The sequence below is a fragment of the Brachyistius frenatus genome, unplaced genomic scaffold (genome assembly GCF_029030835.1).
Source record: "Brachyistius frenatus isolate BFR_SWC_R1_liver_20210118 unplaced genomic scaffold, ASM2903083v1 Contig_337, whole genome shotgun sequence".
Lineage (NCBI taxonomy): Eukaryota > Metazoa > Chordata > Actinopteri > Embiotocidae > Brachyistius > Brachyistius frenatus.
This window is the reverse complement of record NW_027210936.1, coordinates 53808-73951: the sequence shown is the minus strand read 5'-3', so window position 1 is coordinate 73951 and position 20144 is coordinate 53808. Positions and strand designations below refer to the sequence as shown.

General features: G+C 39.7%; 1 protein-coding gene across 2 annotated transcripts in view; it reads right to left on the bottom strand.

The window, feature by feature from the left end:
• The window catches only part of LOC138635894 (glypican-5-like), a 97315-nt gene that overhangs the window by 29851 nt on the left and 47320 nt on the right, over positions 1-20144 (bottom strand). For both annotated transcript variants that reach the window (XM_069723601.1, XM_069723602.1), the window contains one exon: positions 1430-1550. In XM_069723601.1, the coding sequence (XP_069579702.1) occupies positions 1430-1550 (121 nt within the window). The remainder of the gene's footprint in view (positions 1-1429; positions 1551-20144) is intronic.

Sequence of the window (20144 nt, the reverse complement as noted above, 5' to 3'; positions counted from 1 at the left end):
ACTTTTTGCTACCTATGTTGAATACTTAGGAGCTTCATGTTTATATACTGCACCTCTACCTGTGAGCATGTGTGAAAAAATGTATTTGTGGACATGTGGAAAACCTGCCACATTATGCCGGTTTAACACTGGGATCCTTTGCTCTTATCTGGCACAAACATAAAGCTCAGCCAAGCTCTGCCACCTAGTCTTGACTCAAGGTAGGTTTTTCAACCCTGTTAATGTCAACAGGACACCCGCTCAACTCATAGTCTCCATGACAACAAGATACTTGACAGCCACCATTCACAATGGGATGTTGTGGTCTAGCAGAAATGATCTTGAGCTGTCAGTGGCAGGCAGGTTGACAGACTGGCTGAGAGATGTATGTGAGATACAGGATGCATGTGAAATAAATGCATCAAAAAAGACGAAGGAAGGAGATGAAATTGCCTTGATCTCCTTCCTTTGTCTTTTTTGATGGACGTGTCCAGATACTGATAAAAGAGCTGTGATCATATTACGTCAAATAAAAGCAAAGCAGAAATGCATTAGAGAGAAACAAAAACATATGAGAAACGGGCTGAGTAAGTTTCCTTGATATATTAGATAGAAGCATGGGCAACCAAATAGGTAGAGAAAGGATGAAAACAGGAGAAAGAAAGAGAGATGTAGATAGAAAGTAAGAGATGGCTGGTGTGCTATCTGTGGGCATAGTTTTCAGGGCAACAAAAGGGCAGGCCGGCAGAGGGGAACCAAATCCTGGTCCGTTTGTCTCCTCAAATGGCCTCTAGGGACTGTCTGAAATGGCCCTTTTCTTCTTGGTCCTTTTCAGCCCTAAACCCCATCTACATGACAAACAGTGTCACTTTGAAGCTGCTTGTGTCATCTATGCCTATCTGTCACTCATTCCTGACCTTTTGCTCCCGCCTCTCATCTTTCTTTTTTTCTTCTTTCCACAGTAATTCACTTTTTTGTCACTGTCTCCCTTTCACCCACTATCCTTTTCATGTATCTTTGATATCTGCCTGTGTGCTCAAAACAAGACTTTTGATCAAAAGAAAATGGCAAGGACTTTTCACTAGTTCTTTTGACTCTATGTTATATTGTTTTACGAGTCCCAATAAGACAAAAAGCAAACAAATTGGACTTTAGTGTTGGTGGTTACAATTGTCAATAACCAACTTAAGTTAACCCTGAAATCTGTATTAACTCTTGAGGTTCAAATACTTAAACTGACTCTTTTTATCCATTTTAAACAAAAACACTCAGTAACAACTTTATGTTGCATTGGTTTAATGCGTAAAACTATTGCAGATATTATGTGTAACACATGGAAGAACAAACCAATGATCCACTTGCACCCATAAGCATTTAAATTCTGAAACAGACACAAATGTCTATATACAGTAGATGTTTATATGTACAAAAGTAGCAATGGTCATCCTACCTGGTTGAAGTGCTCCAACCTCTCCTTGACCTCAGCCATTGTAGGGTCCACGCTCCGAACTTTGACTTCTGGGTTTTGCCTCTGGGCATGCAGACCATTTCCTACGACTTTGCTTGTATAGCTGTGAGAAAAACAAAGAGGAAGTCATATTAGTTGCTTGACATAAAATCAACCACAACCTGATGTGATTCTACTTTATTTTGCTTGTTAACATGCAGCACTGTAAGTATTTGGTAATGACGGATTCTTTGTTGTTGATGGGTTATTGTTATATGTGTGTCTATGTACTTTATGAATAACCACAGTGGAAATAAGTCTTCAACATTACCAAGTTATACTTGAAAAATAAGCTGACATTTTGCTCTGCCTGCCAAAATGCATCAAAAACCAAAGAGAAACATACGTTATGTATTATGTACAGCAGTCGATCAGTGTTTGTATTCCAGCCTGCCAACTGTACCACAGTGCCTCTTCAACATAAACTAAAAACCATTAGTGCCTCATTTGTGAAAGAGAAAACACAGAGCATGGTATATGCAAATCATTAAAAGCTCAACATTTTTTTCATCAACATTGAACCAAATGTGGTCAAATTCACTTAATGCAGTTTTTATGTTCTTTTGCGCCTGATTTTCAAGCACAGCCTTATAAAAATGAGACTGAAAGAAATGCCGAGCTGGACCTTTTAATCTCTGGCATGCTTTCTGGGCCTGACGCTCAGCAGAAATTATAGCTGTTGATTTTGTTGGAGCTGTTGTTGAGCTGATGTCGGGTAGGCAAACTTTTCTAAGAGCAAACCTGAATTAGAGGTGAAGTGTTTTAGTCGTGTAATAACAGACAGAAAAGTTGTTTTGGCTGAAGTATCATAGCTCACATATCCAACCACAGTTAAAGATCCAGAATAAACAGATTTAACATTTTATAGTTTTAATGAGAAAATGTTTAAACCATAGACTGGAATATATTACTGTGAACAGAACTTATACACACTCAGTCAACCCCTTCCTTCTCAGACTACCTGCCCAGGAAACACATGTTGGCCTCTTGTGTCAGAGATCTTATTCCTGTGATCAATACCAAACGCTCTCAACTACTAGTCATATACAGACTGACTTTTCATGCTGTACTGCACATATCTGTTTTCCCTAACAGCCATTGTGATGTTAACCAAATTAATTTGAGAACTATGTATTGATGTTTATCTTCCATGTGTGGGAGATTTAACAGCGTTGAAGAGGAATGACATGTATTGGCATCAAATCAATTGATGCTTCCACAGGCAGCGCAATGCTGGTAAAGTGATTATGGATGGTTTAGCCAGAGTGTGTTTATATGGATGTGTTTATGGGTATGTGTGTGTGCATTTGTGGTTGTGCACGCACACACTTGTATGTATTCATGTGAATATGAGTGGAGGCAATCATAAAAGTGCTGAACCTGAGAATATCTGGCCTGTGATCTAAGCGATGTCTTGATAAGGTCTCTGCTCCTTCATCGTGCTGAAACAGCACTTTTACGGATTGGGTCCATAAACATGCAAAACATTTCTGACGCTTCACATTAACTTTACATCCCATTGTTTTGTTTTTTATGTCATCTTCCTCCTTCAGTTGCTTGTGTCACTTCAGTGAATTTGCAAAGTGGATTTACCAAGTCCAAAACAGAGACATACTAACACACACACACAACTGTCTGCTTTGACACCAGATGAAGCTCTTAATTGCTGCCAACTCTGAATCTTCTCAACATGGAAACAATCGATAGCGTTTGGACTTTCAACTTCCCCCCTTTGACATGAATGATTAATTGAAGAATCAAACAGCTCCCCAAGCAGTGGTTGAGTGTGTGTGTGTGTGTGTGTGTGTGTGTGTGTGTGTGTGTGTGTGTGTGTGTGTGTGTGTGTGTGTGTGTGTGTGTGTGTGTGTGTGTGTGTGTGTGTGTGTGTGTGTGTGTGTGGAGGAGGGCGGGGGGGGGTGTTAGGGAGCGTATGCGTGTCTGTCTCCAGGCTTGGCTTGTGATAACAGTGCTGGCGCGGAAATGAGCTCATCAGATTGGATGCTAATGAAAGGGAAGTGTCATGGTGTGTCTGGCAGCGTGTTAGGCTTGAAACGTTTCATTGCATGGCATGTTTAATAGTACATGTAGGGGATGTGAAAGCTGAAAAAGCAGGACATCCCAGATCTGATAACCTGCTAGACAAACAATTCACGTTGCAAATTTTTTGACAGATCTGCGGCAGATATTTGATGTTACGTTAATTTTCCTTCCAGTCAATCATTTTGCTATGGTGCTATATCTCAATGATTTGAAATGTGAACACAAAGCAGGAGACTGCACTGATATCGTTCTATAATCATTAGGTTGTCCTCTCCTCTGCTTGTCTCAAATGTTCAAATTCCATTGTGTGAACACAAAGCAGGAGACTGCACTGATATCGTTCTATAATCATTAGGTTGTCCTCTCCTCTGCTTGTCTCAAATGTTCAAATTCCATTTTTTTAAATGACTGCCTACATGAATGGCTTCTGACTCAGCTCTCTGAATCTTTTCTATGGAACTGACTCATTCCCCTGTCAATGTTGATGCACTCTCCTAAAAGCAGCTTTGTGTCTTCTCATCTTTCCCCTCTTCCTGGAGCACAGACAAGCAGTGACCTCCTCTCACTGATGCTGACCCCAAACTCAACTGTCTTGATCTTTTCAAGGCCTGCAGGAATGTTTGTGGCTTTTGAGGCAGAAAACAGAAATTAAATATTCATCCTCGAGGTGTATAGGGAGAGAACAGAGAGAATGCGTGCATCTTGAATGGACTCATGTTCCTGAATATTGGTGTGAATATGATGGCTGTGGCACGTATAACATACATAAAGATGTAGCCAACATTTGATGTGGGATGTAAAGAAGGTAGCTATATGGCCCAGTGAGGGGGTGTGACTGGCCACAGGTAAACTAAATTCAACTTTCTCTTTCATCTGTGGTCCTTTCTTGACTCTTTACCAATGTCCGGCTGGAGGGTTTGATGAGCCCACAACACTCACTAGGGATTCAATTAGTTTGATTTTTGTATATATGTGCATGAGTCTCTTTCACTGCAGGCAAGGGTCATCTCTGCCACTCCTCATACATATTTCTTTTTTCAGTGAAACTGAGAGCACTCTGAGCTCTTATGGTTGGTCATCTTCCCCTTTAAATCAAACATAAAAAAACAGCTAAAAACTATACTATAACATCGCAAAGTTTAGCACCCAGCGCCATGATTATGGCAAATTCCAAGATAAACCAAATTGACTATAGAATTAACATACAGCTGGTGGGTTAGTTTGAGTATTATGTATCGAATCTAATTGCATTCGTACTGCTGTCTGAGGTTTTTACACCAATTGTTAAGGAGATTATCTACTTGGATCTGCCATGAAGAGAATTATCTATAAATCATCTCTGAGATTATTAAAGGCAGTTTTAGTGCCTTGCACAATTTTTGATGCACTTTCAAGTTCATCACCAAGGTAACATGTGTGCTGGTAGCTTGACATTTAGAATAATAAATTGTAAGTTAGCACACTGTTCATTTGGATCTTTGCTTCAGTATTTGGAGCCAATAGTAATCAAGTTCAACAGCAGGGCCCTTTATGATATTCTCCTCAAGTTTATTAGATCAATGCCCTGATGCAGTGTATCAATAGAATCATATCACTGAATAATAAATATAGACATATACTTTACAATTGAATCTAATCTCTGAAGCTAAAATCAATTGTGTGGACACAATATTATTTCCCACTGGCAGCATGTAAAGACTAAACAATACCGGTAGCAAGGTCTCTGCCAGACAGCACGCACAGACAGAAATAAAAGTCTTACATCAATGTAAAATCGTGCTAGACAGGCAAACACAATTTCTCCAGTAGTTTTGTACAACTACGTAGGGAACATCTCAAACAGAATATGACACCCCACCCCCCACAAAAGACATGTATGTGTCTGTCAGCAAGGTGTTATTACAATTAAGTGACATTTAAACATAAAAAGGGCCACCTGTGCCACGTAACTGAACTATTAACTACTGACTGAAATTATATTATTATAATATTATATTATTATATATGATGGAGTTTCTGTCATCACGCTTTTATCAAGTTTTTACCAGAAATAACTATTCACAATGAATTGACTTGACTTTAATATTGTAGTCTTTCCAATCTACAGGACATTACTGACTGATTTATATTTGTTTGATTAATTGGCCTGCCCTAAATAGACATGAAACATATTTTAGTTTGCATCTTCAGAGCCCACATTTCTGCATGTTAATTGATTTGGATAAATGGTTTCCCTGAAACAAACATCACACTGAATCAGAGCAAACTGAGGAGGGGGAAAGTGTCAGTGATTAATAACTGAGCGGAGATGAGGCTGTTTTCATATGAGAGCGTATGTTTATTTTTGCGGCTGTGGGTGGTACCATTTCAGCTGAGGAGGGCGCTGGATTACAAGTGGTGGTACTGCTGTCAGGGTAAACAGCAAATTGTTGGTTCTTCATGATTGGTAAAGCTTCTCCCCACCCTCCCGGCTGTTGTGGGAATGTGGTATTGAATGTGTGTTGAGTGCCTCACAGTGAAGCTCTATGATCACTACACATTTGCTTCATGTCAGCTGTTTTCAAATATGTCATCTGTGAGGCTTGATACATTTGTGTCATCTTTGATCAAATGTAATTTTAGTTGTAAATACCCTTTTTATGTATCTTTGGCAATTGCTGCAAACATTCCCTTTTCCTTCAACATAGTCTGCACAAGGACCCTTGATCGACAAGAATATCCAGAGACAAAAACTTGAGAGGATGAAATTCTTGCTTTTTTTATTGCACACATTCCATTAATAAGTGACTACTTTTGTGGATGAAAATTACTTTATAAAATGTGAATATTGCTGCTGATGTCAAGGATAAAGCAACTGCCTATGTAGTTTTAAAGTTCTGCTGTGTTCTGCAAAGTAAATGTAAATTACACAGTATACATGCTATGGAAAAATTTATTCATTTCATTTACTCTTTATTCAACTATCTCTGAATTTCACTTATGCAATGTAACGTATTTAACTAGCATAACGGATGTTAAGTCACTTGCATGAAATACGTAATATCACTTACGCAAAAGTACCTAATTTACCCCAACCATGATCCTTTTCTGATACCAAGTAAGTAGGCTAGTTTTGGTGCTGAATGCTAACCAAATTGCGACCATGTCAAATTTAACCCAAACCACGATCTTTTCTTATATCTAACCACAGGCTTTTTGTTGCCTAAATTTATGGCACCCTACTTTTCTAGACAAGGCAATACGTGACACAGACACGAACCGCTAATGGACTAGCACGTGTAGAACAGGCTTTTGTTTAAGACAAAGATATCAATTTAAGCTACAGCAATAAAATGGGAGGATGCATTAACATTTTTGTCAATACTAATATCACATACCAGCATATGTATACTTTTGTATTTTTCAGACAGGTTTAAAGAACACCTCTCTTGCCTGTTGTTAATTTAATACTTTAATTAAGCCTTTAAAATTAGATATATGCTGTATATACTGCTTACCATAACAATGAACCTATATACCATCGGAAAATGCAGCACAGCTTTCTCTTCCTGCCCTTTGGAAGAGGAGAACCTGAAGTCACGAGTGAAGCCAGAAGTGAGAGCAAGGGAGGGGTTGAGTAGATGTTTGTAGCCAGTGGACTTTATGAGCAGGGCTTGGACATGTTGAAATACTCTTAACGGGAGGTTTTGTTCTGAAAGGCCAGACTGTTCTCACACGCTGTGAGCTTAGCAGCCATTCACTGTACAACAAACACTAGGCACATGAACAAGCAGTTGGTCAAAAGCCACTTTGCAAACATTTAATCAACATGACATACGAGCACATGCTGTCCCTTGGACCGTAAACACAAACATGTGCAAACAAATGCAAATGTCCTGCAAGTTTATGTCCAATAATGTCATGTGAACATGTACACACAGCACACTCAGACCTGCCACGAGCCCTCAAACCCAAGATTTGTTCCAAATGATTAATTCAGTAAAAACAAATAATTAAAACGCAAGCAATTTAAAAACAAATCTAAGCACTGGTCAAATCTTTAATTTCTCTTGTAGAAGATGTTCTGGCAGAATATCATGTAGCTGTACTTCAAAGACAACTTTATTAGAGAAGAAATAAATACTCAGATCATAAATGTACAAGCAGAAACAGCGAGTGAATCATGAGAGGTCATCTGCAGGGCAGGCAAGCTCAAACAGTGTGCTTTTCATTCTATGCTCTACTTCTCTCATCCACCCTGCACCCCCACCTATTATTTTGTGTTCTTGAAAGATCTCTCCAAGTCCACCAAAAGTTTTCAGTTCAAGCCATCTTTCTTTTTCCTCTGGAGTTCCCTGCCCACTACCGCAAACTCCATTAAATCCTGATTTCTCTCCCTTTGTTCTTGTTACTGTCTTGGGAACCCAGCTGGTAACCGCATGAACATACTGAATACCATCAGTTGCAGTCACTTGGAAAGTCTTAACGATACCTGAACATGTACTTTTGTCTTTATTTTATTCCATCTCTATTCCCAGCAGCTCTGTGTTTTGCCCTCTTAGTCTATCTCCTCCTGTCTTTTGACCTCAGCTCCTCCTTGTTCCAGCTGGCAGCTTGGGGATTTGGAAATGAAACACTTCTATAGCCAGTCATGTCCCAGTGTGACACAGACCTAATGGATGTTCGACAACACCATGACACTGTGGATAATGAGGCTGACTTTGAGAATAGGTTATCCTAAATAGAAAAACTCCAAAAAGGCAGATCAAATTTACTGTAAATGTTAAATTTCTTTAGGGATTTGATTTATAGTTTCCACTGCTGAAAATATAATTTTTAAATGTAGTTCCAACCAGAGAGACTTCAAGTTATTTATCCAAATTTCATGAAGTTCCCAGTTAACCTCTTTAGGAGCTGAGTTAAGGATGCAGTGTGATTTTGTAGACCTGGCCGGAAGCCCAGGTGGCCTTCGGTCATGCTTTTTTTTCAGCCTGGCAAGCTTCTGTATGGAATGATGACTCAGATGGAGGCAGAGTCAGGACGGGTCTGAAATTTAAAGAGCAGCTCAGGCAGAGCATTAATATAGGCAACTACACAAAAGATCAACAGAATCAGTTGCAGAACCCAGCAACATCATCTGTGTTGTTTTGAAGTTAGTTGGAAATAGTTTAAATGCCTTCACACTGACTACCTGCTCCCTGTGCTCGAGAAGTGTCTGCATGACTAATTATGAGATGGTGAAAAGCTCTAAACTCTTGAAATATGTTTTGCCTTTGTAATAATTGATATATAGTTTGTCTAACTGTTTCCTTCCCCACATGGGAATGGGACTGTAAAACACTTTCTTGAACATACAGTTTATTTCTTTGAGCAACAATTGCCAACTCCTTTTGCCTGTGACACTTTAAACCAGGGGTGTCAAACTCATTTTAGTTAAGGGGCCACATACTGCCCAAGTGTGCCAGACCAGTAAAATCATAGCATAATAACGCATACATAACGGCAATATTTATCTTTGTTTAAATCATTGGTGAAGGTTTTTGGATGATAAACCCTATTTTAAGGTCTTTCTACAATAAACTAGAAACATAAAGACCAAAAACTCAGACATCAGCCCACTGTTTATCTGCCCCGGCTCTCCTCTGCAGATTCCCTCGCTTTGTGATGCGTTTGACGTCAAACAAAGCGAGCAGCGAGCGTGGCTGCCTGTGGCACCGAGCGCTTCTACCTCCGGAGCAGACGTCGCATTTACGCTGTTTTTGAAGCAATTACTGGATCGATTAAAAAAAAAAATAACAAAACGTTTGTACTCATAAACCTCCATATTCTCATAGAAATGCAATTTATGTCTTTCTGTAATTTTCACACTTAGCAAAGTCATCCGGCGGGCCGAGCTGGACCCCCTGGCGGGCCGGATCCGGCCCGTGGGCCGTATGTTTGACACCCCTGCTTTAAACCAACCATCCACCAACTATGACCAATTTGACCAGAGATATTTCCTTCTTAGTTTGTTCATTTATATTTTAAAATTCAAAGAAAAAAAGATTTAGAAGAAAAAGCAAAGATTAAGACAATTTTTTAATGACGTAAACCACATTTTGAGTATTTTATTTATATTACTGTGCTGTTGAAGAAACACAATTTTAATAAATAGGCTCACCTCATGGCAGAAAGTTAGATGAGCAGAATACCACACTTACATCACACTTATCTGTGAAAAAATAAGGCTACAGACTGCAGCAGGTTTGATAATTAGTTTAGCACAGAGTTAATCCAGAGAAAATGGCTAGCCATGCTCAGTCTGAAGGTAACAACATGAAATTCATTTCTGAGTTTTTTTAGTTTTTTAGTTTTTTACAAGTGTTGGATAGAAGAAAAGGGGCTTCCAGCATTTATGCTAAGCAAAGCTAACTTCTCTGTCAAATGACCATAGGTGGAAATTAACTAAGCATATTTCCTCAAGTTACTGTACTTTAGTACAATTTTGAGATACGTGTACTTTACTTAAGTATTTACATTTGATTCCACTCTACTACATTTCAGAGGGACATTTCTACTCCACTACATTTATCCGACAACTTTGGTTAATTGTCAGATAACAATTTCACACAATGGCTAATATAAGCTTTTAAAATCAACACATTCGACACATGTTCAAGATTAAACCCGTGCTTTCGAAACCTTTGAGTCAGGGTTAAATGATAGGGATTTTCCCCTCTAAACTTCACACATGGTTTCATTTCAATAAATGTTCAGATGATCCCATATTTCAGCATAAATCTAAGATTAGACAAAAGTCCAAAAACTGAAAACACATTTGTGGATCAGAACTTAGTTTTTTCTTCTTTCCTCTCCTAGTAATCATCTGATGACCCTCTGGTGTCCCTTTTTTTTTTTTTTTATAAAACTGGATATAAAGTAGTTCGCACTTGCAGCAGCTAAAACAGAGGACATGCCCTTTTACTAAATGATGGGTCTCCACACGCAAACTTTAACAGTCCACAGGCTGTTTTAACTCCAGTTACATCAATTCCAAGGTTGTGTCATTTCAGCCAAGATGAAACACTTCTGTCCAGGACATTTATATTAATGAATCTCTGAAGTTTTTGTCTTGGACTTTACCTGAGGCACGACACCTGTGCTCAGGTCTGTCTTTGTGGTGCTTTGGACCAATGAAATATGGCTGTTTATGGCTGTGTGGCTGGGTTGGAATTACACACTGCTATGTTGGTCTCAACTGCTTTGCCACTTCTTAAGAGGTCCCAGGGTGAGTTTACCAAGACCAGGCTGGTTTATTGAGTGGTTGCTCTGTTAGCTATATGGCTGAAGGTCCTATGGCTCAAATTACTCATGGCTATTGCACACTAAAAGCCTCTCCTCTACAGTGCAATAAAAGGTGTTACTGCACTTATGAATACCCTCTTCATACTGTTTGTTTTCTATATACTTTTTAATGGTATCAAATGCATGTACGTGGTCTTTAGTGGGTCAGGCCAAGCAGCCATCAATATTTGTCCTGCATCTTATTTTCAATGCGCCCATCACTGCCAACACTCACTTACTGTAATACTACAGAGAGGTATCAAGCTTCCAGTGATTTAAGACAAGTTTCCTTTCATTTCTATCACACACATGTCTGTCTTTTTACAGTGATCAGTGCTCCATGTGGTGAAACAAAGAAGTCTGAATGTTTGTTTGTCTCCGTGTTTGTATAAAGAGTGTGGTAGCTTGGTAGTTTTGGACTGGATGTGTCTTATCAGATTGTTGTGTGGATGAAGATGAAAGCTGACCCCAGTCCTCTCGGATCCAGTAGACCATGGGCTTGTGGAGATGCGGCCTACTGCTCATAGCCGGCTAGAACGCTCTTTAGAATTGGGAATTCCAAAATGTTCCCCAAAAAAACCAAAAAAAACAACAACCGACAGCTAAATTTCTCATGAGAGTTTTGAGTGTGCACTGCTGACTAAAGTCACACTTAAACTTCCTGAAAACCTCAAGCCCAACCTTTCTAAGTCAATGTGACCTGGGCCAACCTCAAGGATTGTCAGAGGTGGAATACAGACTGAGAGAGAGGGAGGTCAGTGAGTTTTGAGAGAGAAAAAAAAAAAAGATGGGAAAATGATCTAGGCACTAGGAATCATGATTCACTTAGAATGTGCATATACTTACTGACGATCACATACTGTGATTACCTTGTATCCAGGAGGTGTTTGATATCATTAAGGCAATTCTACCCATCTATTTCTATTTCCGTCTGCAGGCTAGGTGAGACAATATCTCGTTTGGCTCATCGTTAGCCCATTACCAGCCTACACACAGCCACGCATGTTTTATTTAAATGGTACTGCAGGCTAATGAACATGCATCAATTTATCTAACAATCGTAGCAATTGCAAAGAGCTGAATTAATTTGGTGTAAGTGATTTGCTCTTGGCAACAAACTTCTCTTGCTGCTGCTTTTTCTTCATATTTACACACACACACACACACACACACACACACACACACACACACACACACACACACACACACACACACACACACACACACACTAACACACTGTCTTTCTACTCCCTATGGCTGTGTGGCATTAGCATTAGCAGATCTAAAGTTGCAGATCAGTCTTGCAAATATACTCGCTTTTTCACTACATGAAGACATCAGCTTCAACATGTACTCTGTATTTGGCTCTGCTTCTACACACTGACATATTCATAAAGGCCTAAGATACTTTTTCATCAGGCAAAATACAGCATATAAATTCATGAAATTGGACTAGATGAGTAATACCTACATACTTGGTTCTGGTCTGACAAAAATTTACTTCCACACCGCACCCATGTGGCCAATATTATGTACTGAAAGCACACATTGTTCATTGTTTGAAGCATCAGGACATTCTGTGCTGAAATTTTTGAAAAAGCTGAGTCCAACAGTACCTTCAGATGAATATACTTTTAACATCATCAGTCAATGTAAACAGACTTCACACAGAGTCTGTGTCAAACACATTGTAAACATTTTGGTTTTGTTCATTCAAACGTAATTCACCCCAACTCAAATACAGTTGTATGTTTACTAAAAGCCCCCTGTTTGTGGAATGGTTCGATGATTACATAATTTTTCTAATTATTAAAATAGTCTGCTGTACAGTTATGTAGGATGTTTCCTTAAAAGATCCAAAGCCAAACTTTTCAACTTTAGCTCATTAGTGTTAAGAAAAATGAATGTTCTGCTGAAATGATAAAATGTCTGCCATTAATGAAAAACTGATGACATCAGCTACATAAGAATAAAGTCAATGTCCATCATTTGTGTATTTAGACTCTGCAGGAATGCTCAATCTTCACTAAACTACGTGATCTTTTATTTTGAGCTGAGCAGAAGAACTGCTATGAAAGTTAAACAAATTGTGAAATAAAGAACATCCATTTGTCAATGTCTGCCTCCACGGCCGCAGACAGCCAAATGGAAACATACAGTACAGCTATAGTGTTTAATGCTTTAATAGTCTCTGGTGGCAATTACATAGATTACAACTATAATTGGCCCGTGGTTTGCTTTGAGGACATTCCCAGGCCTGACTGTCCCAACTGTGTCTGTTACTGGGTGTAACTGCTCCCCACCTCAATGTGTCGCCTGCCTCCATGTACCAGCAGACATACTGCAGGCTGACTCAACAGACCACACAAATTTCTGGGAAAATGCAGCTCCATTAGGTTGGAGGAACAAGAGCGTCATTTCCACCATGGCCACACACAAAAATCGCATGCAGACAAACATAATTTCATGAGACAGACAACACTTTTTTGTACTTGTGTCCCCACAACAATACTCATGCACACTTTCCTCATAAACATGCACAAGTAGCCTCATCTGTCTTCAAATTCACAGATTTAATTATGCGAGTGTCTTTAAAGCCATGGATATTAATTCAGTTAACAGCAACTATTTAAAACATAATCCCAAAAGTGGCCAACTGAGCATGGTGTGCTATTTAAAAAAAAAAAAGTAAAATAGTGCTATATTGTGTTTTTCTTTTTTTTTTACTTTCAAAATCAGTTTTCAGTCTATGTGAATTACTGAGCCTATAGCTTCATAACTATAATACAAACAAGCCAAACAGCAATATTCAAGTACCATCCCCTAATTTATTTCCAGCACCTGCAGAGTCATCAAGTTACACTCATTTGCATGTGTAAACTGATGAAACACATACTTTCCTCAATGACACCAATTAACCAGTAGGTGGCAGCCTTGGCCAGTTTATATTATACAATGTTCCACCAGATAACTCACTCACTCAGGGATATTGGGTATTCAGTAGGCTTTAGAGACAATAGCAGAAAGGATATAAGAAAAAAACAGTGACAGAGAAGTGAAAACACACAGAGTGGGCTCCAACTCAGATTTTTCTTAAAGATAGAGGATATAATGTATAAAGTATATTAGAAGGAAATGTGTAAAGAAGGAAAGTAAAAGAGAAAGAAAGAAAAGAAAATAAGCAACCAGACAGAAAAAATGACAAGAAAGAAAGAATATCTTTCCAAGACCTAGAGTGATGAATCTATCCCCTCTTTCAGCCACATGCCTACATGCCGAGGAGGGCATGGATAACTGAGGTTAGAGGTCTGGGGGGAGCTGGAGGGGCAGTTGGTGTTTGGAAGGCAGACAAGGGCAAGCAGGGGCAGAGCCAGCAGAGTAAACTATGCACCAGAGCACAGACGGGTGGAGTGGACCATGATCCTCTGGTGTGGTACGACCACCTGTTTGTCTGTCTGTCTGTCTGTCTGTCTAATCCGGGTCAGAATGCCGTGATCTAGCGCTTAAGGTTGACATCTCCAGTTTAAACTAAAAAACAGTCAAAGGGTTAACCACTGATAAAGTGAATATACTGTATGTCCAGAATGTATGTGTTTATTTTGTATCTGTATGTACTGGCTGTTTTGCAGTCACAGAATGGCTCTGTGTATACAAAGAGTATCATTGACAAACACAGAGAGAGGGAGACAAATGGTCACATCTGAACTGTACTGTATATGTAGCATTTGTAAGCAAAGATGACTCAGTGCAAACAGTCCAATTTCAACTCAGACATAGAGTACATTTGACCCCAGGCAACAAACATAATCAGACATGCCTACATATAGAGCAGAGAGGGTTTGTGAGGGTGTTGAGTGAGGGGGTCAGGGTTCAAACTCTTCGCTGCTGCAAAGGGCACGTGGGAGCACTAGCCTCACCCATCCTCTGCCAGGAACACATGCGCACACGTTCAGGGCAAACAACCAAAAAGTACATTTACTCTGCCTATATGCAGTCTGTATATAGACACATACTCCACACACACTCACGTACAAGGAGAAATGGTCCCCAGACACTCAGTAAGATGGACATATGAGAACATATTGTAGATAGAGAGATAAGGAGTGAGCTCTAACTGCAACTACCCGACACCAGAATAACATATATGGGATTATATACTGCAATGTTGTGCAAAATGATGTTCAGGTCAAGGAGTAAGAGAGAGTGACTGTACTGCAGAGGAGCAGGGCAAAGGTTAGGAAACTGTTATCCAAATGAAGTCAGGCAGATGGTAGCATTGACAAACACATGGACAAAATGGCTTTGTTGGCAGAAATCCCAGCCATAACTATCATGTTTGTCATGAACAGGCTCATCTGTCAATCAGCCACAGATTTAAAATTGAACACATCATCATAAATCAGTAAATTGTATTAGAGAAATCAAGTTTTGGGCTTGGACCGTAGCAAGATTCATCCCTCTCTGCAGTATCTGTAAGTCCTATATGCATTTCAATAATTTACCTATGATAAGCTTCTTTTGGGCATTTTTATTGTCTTCTGAAGGGATTAATTATGGAGCTGGTGATAGTTTGAAGCTATAGGAAAGTCCCAATGTTGAATGTCTAATATACAGTAGTTATTCACCATAATTGTAGCCTCCATAATCACTTCCTGGAAATGTCAACAACAATTTATAACACTTCATTCAGAGCTCTGCTGCCAGAGTCCTGACACGAACCAGGAGAACTGAGCGCATTACTCCTGTTCTTAAATCTTTATACTGGCTCACAGTTACTTCAAAAATTTAGAGCGCTGCTGCTGGTTTATAAATCACTCAATGATCTCAGGCCAAAATATATTTTTGATCTCCTTGAGGAAAACAAACCAAGTAAAATGCTTACATTTCTCTGTATACCTGGAGAAGGTGAAGTTGCTTTCAGCTAAATCGCTCCACAAAAGTGACACCAACTTCCTGATTAGCTCAAATGTACCCAGAGCCGCTTTTTAAAATCTAAAGTAAAAAGTCTGCTGATCTCGTGCCTCTGATTGATTATGTTGATTGATTAATTTATTGCATTTGGGGCAACATGAAAGTTACAGTTTATTACTGTTCTGTACTACTGTGCTTTACATTCCCTGTTGCCCTTTGCCTCATATTTTCATCTTCATTTGTGGGTTCAAATCTGAAGTTGCATTTATTTAGGTAACAAGCAAGTCATCTTCCAAAATATGGACTACTGCTCTTCCCTTGGTGTAACTTTTAATGGACAAAACCACTGCAATAATTTTTATTGAAAAATGTTTCATTTGAGTGAAACACTTTTTGTGGTGCTCATCAACAGGTTCGATTTTCCAAATAAATTGTAAAGTAGTAATGACACTGTAATTGTTTGCATTAAATCAACAACATTACCATTTACTTTATCCTGTTTTTGCAACAGCCTAGGGTAAATGTTAAACAGGTTGGCATGAGTAAATTGTCAAAATAATGTGTGGGTTTCTGTTGGTCTCTCCCACAAACACACACACACACACACACACACAGTCAATTGGGATTGGATTCCTATCTGGTGCTTTTTATAACATGCATACTCTGTCGGTTAACTTTAGGGTAAAAACTATTTAATTATCTGTTGTCTTGAGATGCTAAGCTGCCTTAGCTCAAATACATATGATACATGTCTGTTAGATGGCCTGATACCTGATGAACAAGCCACTGTTATCTAGCAATGATGAAATGTTTTGGCCCAAGTCCTTTGAAACTGTCCAAAAAACTAGCCAGAGCGCTGCTAAATGGAGCTGATTCTCTACATGAATGGGCCAAGTCCGCACCCTCAAAGCCTAGTCAAATCTGGCAGCCATATATGAGCCAGATCCAGCTCACATTTGGTCCATGCTTCATCACTCATTCACTCACTTGCTATAAGATACCAATACTGTTTATGACATTTGACATAGATATATTTATTTAAATCTTTCAAAACTTTAAATGCAGTTATTTAGCAAAGGACACATATTGTATGTGTACATACAGTTAGGTTTAGGGGAACAGGATTTGAGTAAAGGAACAGAGACTAGTGAAAGGCTATTTTGAAAGTAAACAGTGGTTCATAAATGCACTTTCAAAAGTGCTATGCTGCACCCAGATTTTGTCTATATATGCTTTAATTGGTTTGTTGGTAAGGAATGTGTCTGTGTGTGTGTGTGTTTGGCAGCAGGGTAAAGTGTATATGGATGTATGAAAACAGGGCGGGACTTTCCCTTCATTCTGTAGCTCCTCCGTGCAGAGGCCGCATTCCCAGCACCACTCAGGGGGCTCCAGTGAGCGAGTCACGACACCAAACCCACCCGGAATTCTAGGAACGTTTTCCTTGTGGTTTCAGGTTACCACATACACACACTGACCACAGATCACAAGCACACACACAACAGCCTCCACAGTAGTGTACTGTACTTTTGTTATTTGTGCAGAGTTGGTTTTGTTAGCTTTCCCTCTCTCCTCCCGTGCCTGTCATTCATTTTTATTTTACACTTCACATACCTTTCCAGTGGGTCGGACAACTACTTGGACTAAAGCTTAAACTCGCAGTTGGACTCAAACCAGACGTCTTGTTCAGATTCTCACTCAGATGGCAAATACCACATACTGAAAACTTAAACTTATATGCACATTCACACCAGAAACCCACAGGGAATCTTGCCAATGATCAGTTTGGGCCACAAATTGAGACCTACAGGTAAACATTGCATCATGCAATATTCCGCTCAAATTCAGACAGAAAAAAAAAAAACTGCACTCAATCAAGCTCTAATTTACATTCGTAAAGTCTGTGTATCCCTCAGGAAAAGGGATAACAGTGTCCCTAAAAATAGTCACGACAGAGAGGTTTGGCTTTGTAAGTCAGCAGTGATCACACTGTGTGAGTGTTGTTGTGTGCTGTGTGTGTGCATATTGAGTGTGTGCTGTCTGCAGAACACAGAAATAGTGTGATGGTCTATATGGCCATAGTCCTGTGTCTGCACAGCTACGAGGTGCATGTTTGGATCAAAGCAGAGGTCTGAGGGTGGATGTTCTCTGCCTTTGAACAGTGTTAAAACACTGAACTGAGTGAGGGGGTGAGTGTGTGATATGGTAAGAGTCAAAGATAACATTTTTCTCATACTGTAAGCTGCAATACCTGAAAACATGTTTTTTTTTTAAATTTTTTTTTTTAATTGCACTAGAAGTCACACTTCACCACTTCAGCAAGTGGAAAATGTGTCTTACTTATGTAGGCACAATGATTTGTGGGCATGTTGCGCTCAAATTGCCACTTTTGGACATTTTTGGAGAGGTAGCAAGTATCGACTTAAGCATACTGTAACTTTTGATTTTCCTATACAAAGCTCTTGTATTGTGTCAACATGTTAACCATCAGAAAGTGTGTGCAGAGGACGGACACTCACTTCACTGCATAACTGTTGAGTCTTTAAAGGCAATTTTATAATATAAAATGGAATTCCCTCTAAAATCCAGAGTTCATCCTTGAGGACTCATTGTTGACATAATTATCTGGGTAGTGTGTTGTTTATGCGTGCAACTGCACCATGTCAGTGGTGCTGACATCAAAGACAAGACACGGTTAAGGTTCTGTCCTTTGTTCACTGGCATGGTACATCAGAATGCACGTCAAACTGAACAGAAATGCTTGAGAGGCAAACACAACCCTCTGAAATGCACACAGAGGACGATGATATACAGCCCACTATTGGCTGGCACCCAGACACGCTGGGAGTCAGGACTTCAAACAGGCTATAGAGGCAATTAAGCAACAAAGACAGAGAGCTCTCCTAAAGCCACTGCTTCCTGCTGCTACTGACCTATATCCCTAATTTTTTCCCTCATCCATCCGTGAGTTCATCTCTCCTTCTATCTATTGTTTTCTCATTCACACTTCCTTTCCCCCTCCCCACCACATCTATCCCTCTACTTCTCATCCTCCTCTCCTGCTATGAGTTTGATGCCTTGCCAATGGGCAAGCACAGAGGTTAGCGAGTACACTATGTCTACCTCGCCCAGTAGGAACTGCTCCAGTAAAACATGCCAATCTATTGTGGCATTTTAATTATATTAGTTCAACCCACTCCACTGGCTGGACACACAGCATAAGGCAGAAGCTGTAAAACAGTGTTTCTTCTATAAAAACAGATGATAATAAGACTGAAAGCGGTTGGAAGGAAACTTCACAAACATGCTGTGCACAATGCATAAAACCAAAACTTGAAGAAGCTGAAAAACAAACACTCTTCACTCTGAGTCCCACATTGGTAAATAATTGTGCAGTGAAGCCAATAGAATTGCATTTGCTTACACACCATCTCAACAAAGTAACACTTTTTCTACTGTTTAGAAATTCCATAAATCCAAAGTCACAATCCAAACATTTCTGCAGAGAGAATAAATAACTCAGATACTGAAATACGATCGCTGTGTTTTTTCTTTCTCTCACTTAAATACACACACACACACACACACACACACACACACACACACACACACACACACACACACACACACACACACACACACACACACACACACACACACACACACACACACACACATACACAAATGCACAAAATGCACAAGCACACACTACAAAGATGCAGCCCCAAAGAGAGAAGAATCAAAGCGATGTAGAGAGGGTCAAACTGAGGTCCCAGGCAGCAGCCCAGGGTTGTGGGAAAGGAATGGACCACTGAATCAGAGCTAAGGGCAAGTAGAAGAGGGGAATTGAGGGAGACAGAGGAAGGACTAAGAGTGCAGACATCAAATGCAAATGGCAGAGGTGAAAGGGTAGGTGTTAGAGAAAGAAATGTGAAGATATGAGGTCAATATTTCCAAAACTCATTAATATTTCTCTGATGTTAAATGTTCTTGTGCCTCGACTACAATTCCATCATGTTTGTTTATGTCAGCATTTTTTGGTTAATCACATACCCAACAGACTCAACAGACTTATGCTGGTGTTTTGCTGCCACAACATGAGGCTTTAGGCACATGTGCGCAACACACACAGGCTCAGAGCAGGGAATGCCTTTCCTCTGCATATAGTCATTAATTTATTGTCCCCTCTGCTAGAGTTTCATCTTCCAATTCACTTGCATTTTTCAAACTAAGCTCTCCTGACCCAAGAGACTGACAGAGAAGTCAGGCAAGAAAAAAACATCAACCATGACTTGACAGGACTGGAAGAAGTAGAGAATGTGAGCGAGAGTATGAGAGGTGAAGGCTTTGCCCAGTGCAGCGCTCTCCCTGTTTCTCCTTGCAATAACAGAATGGATTCCAGATGTCA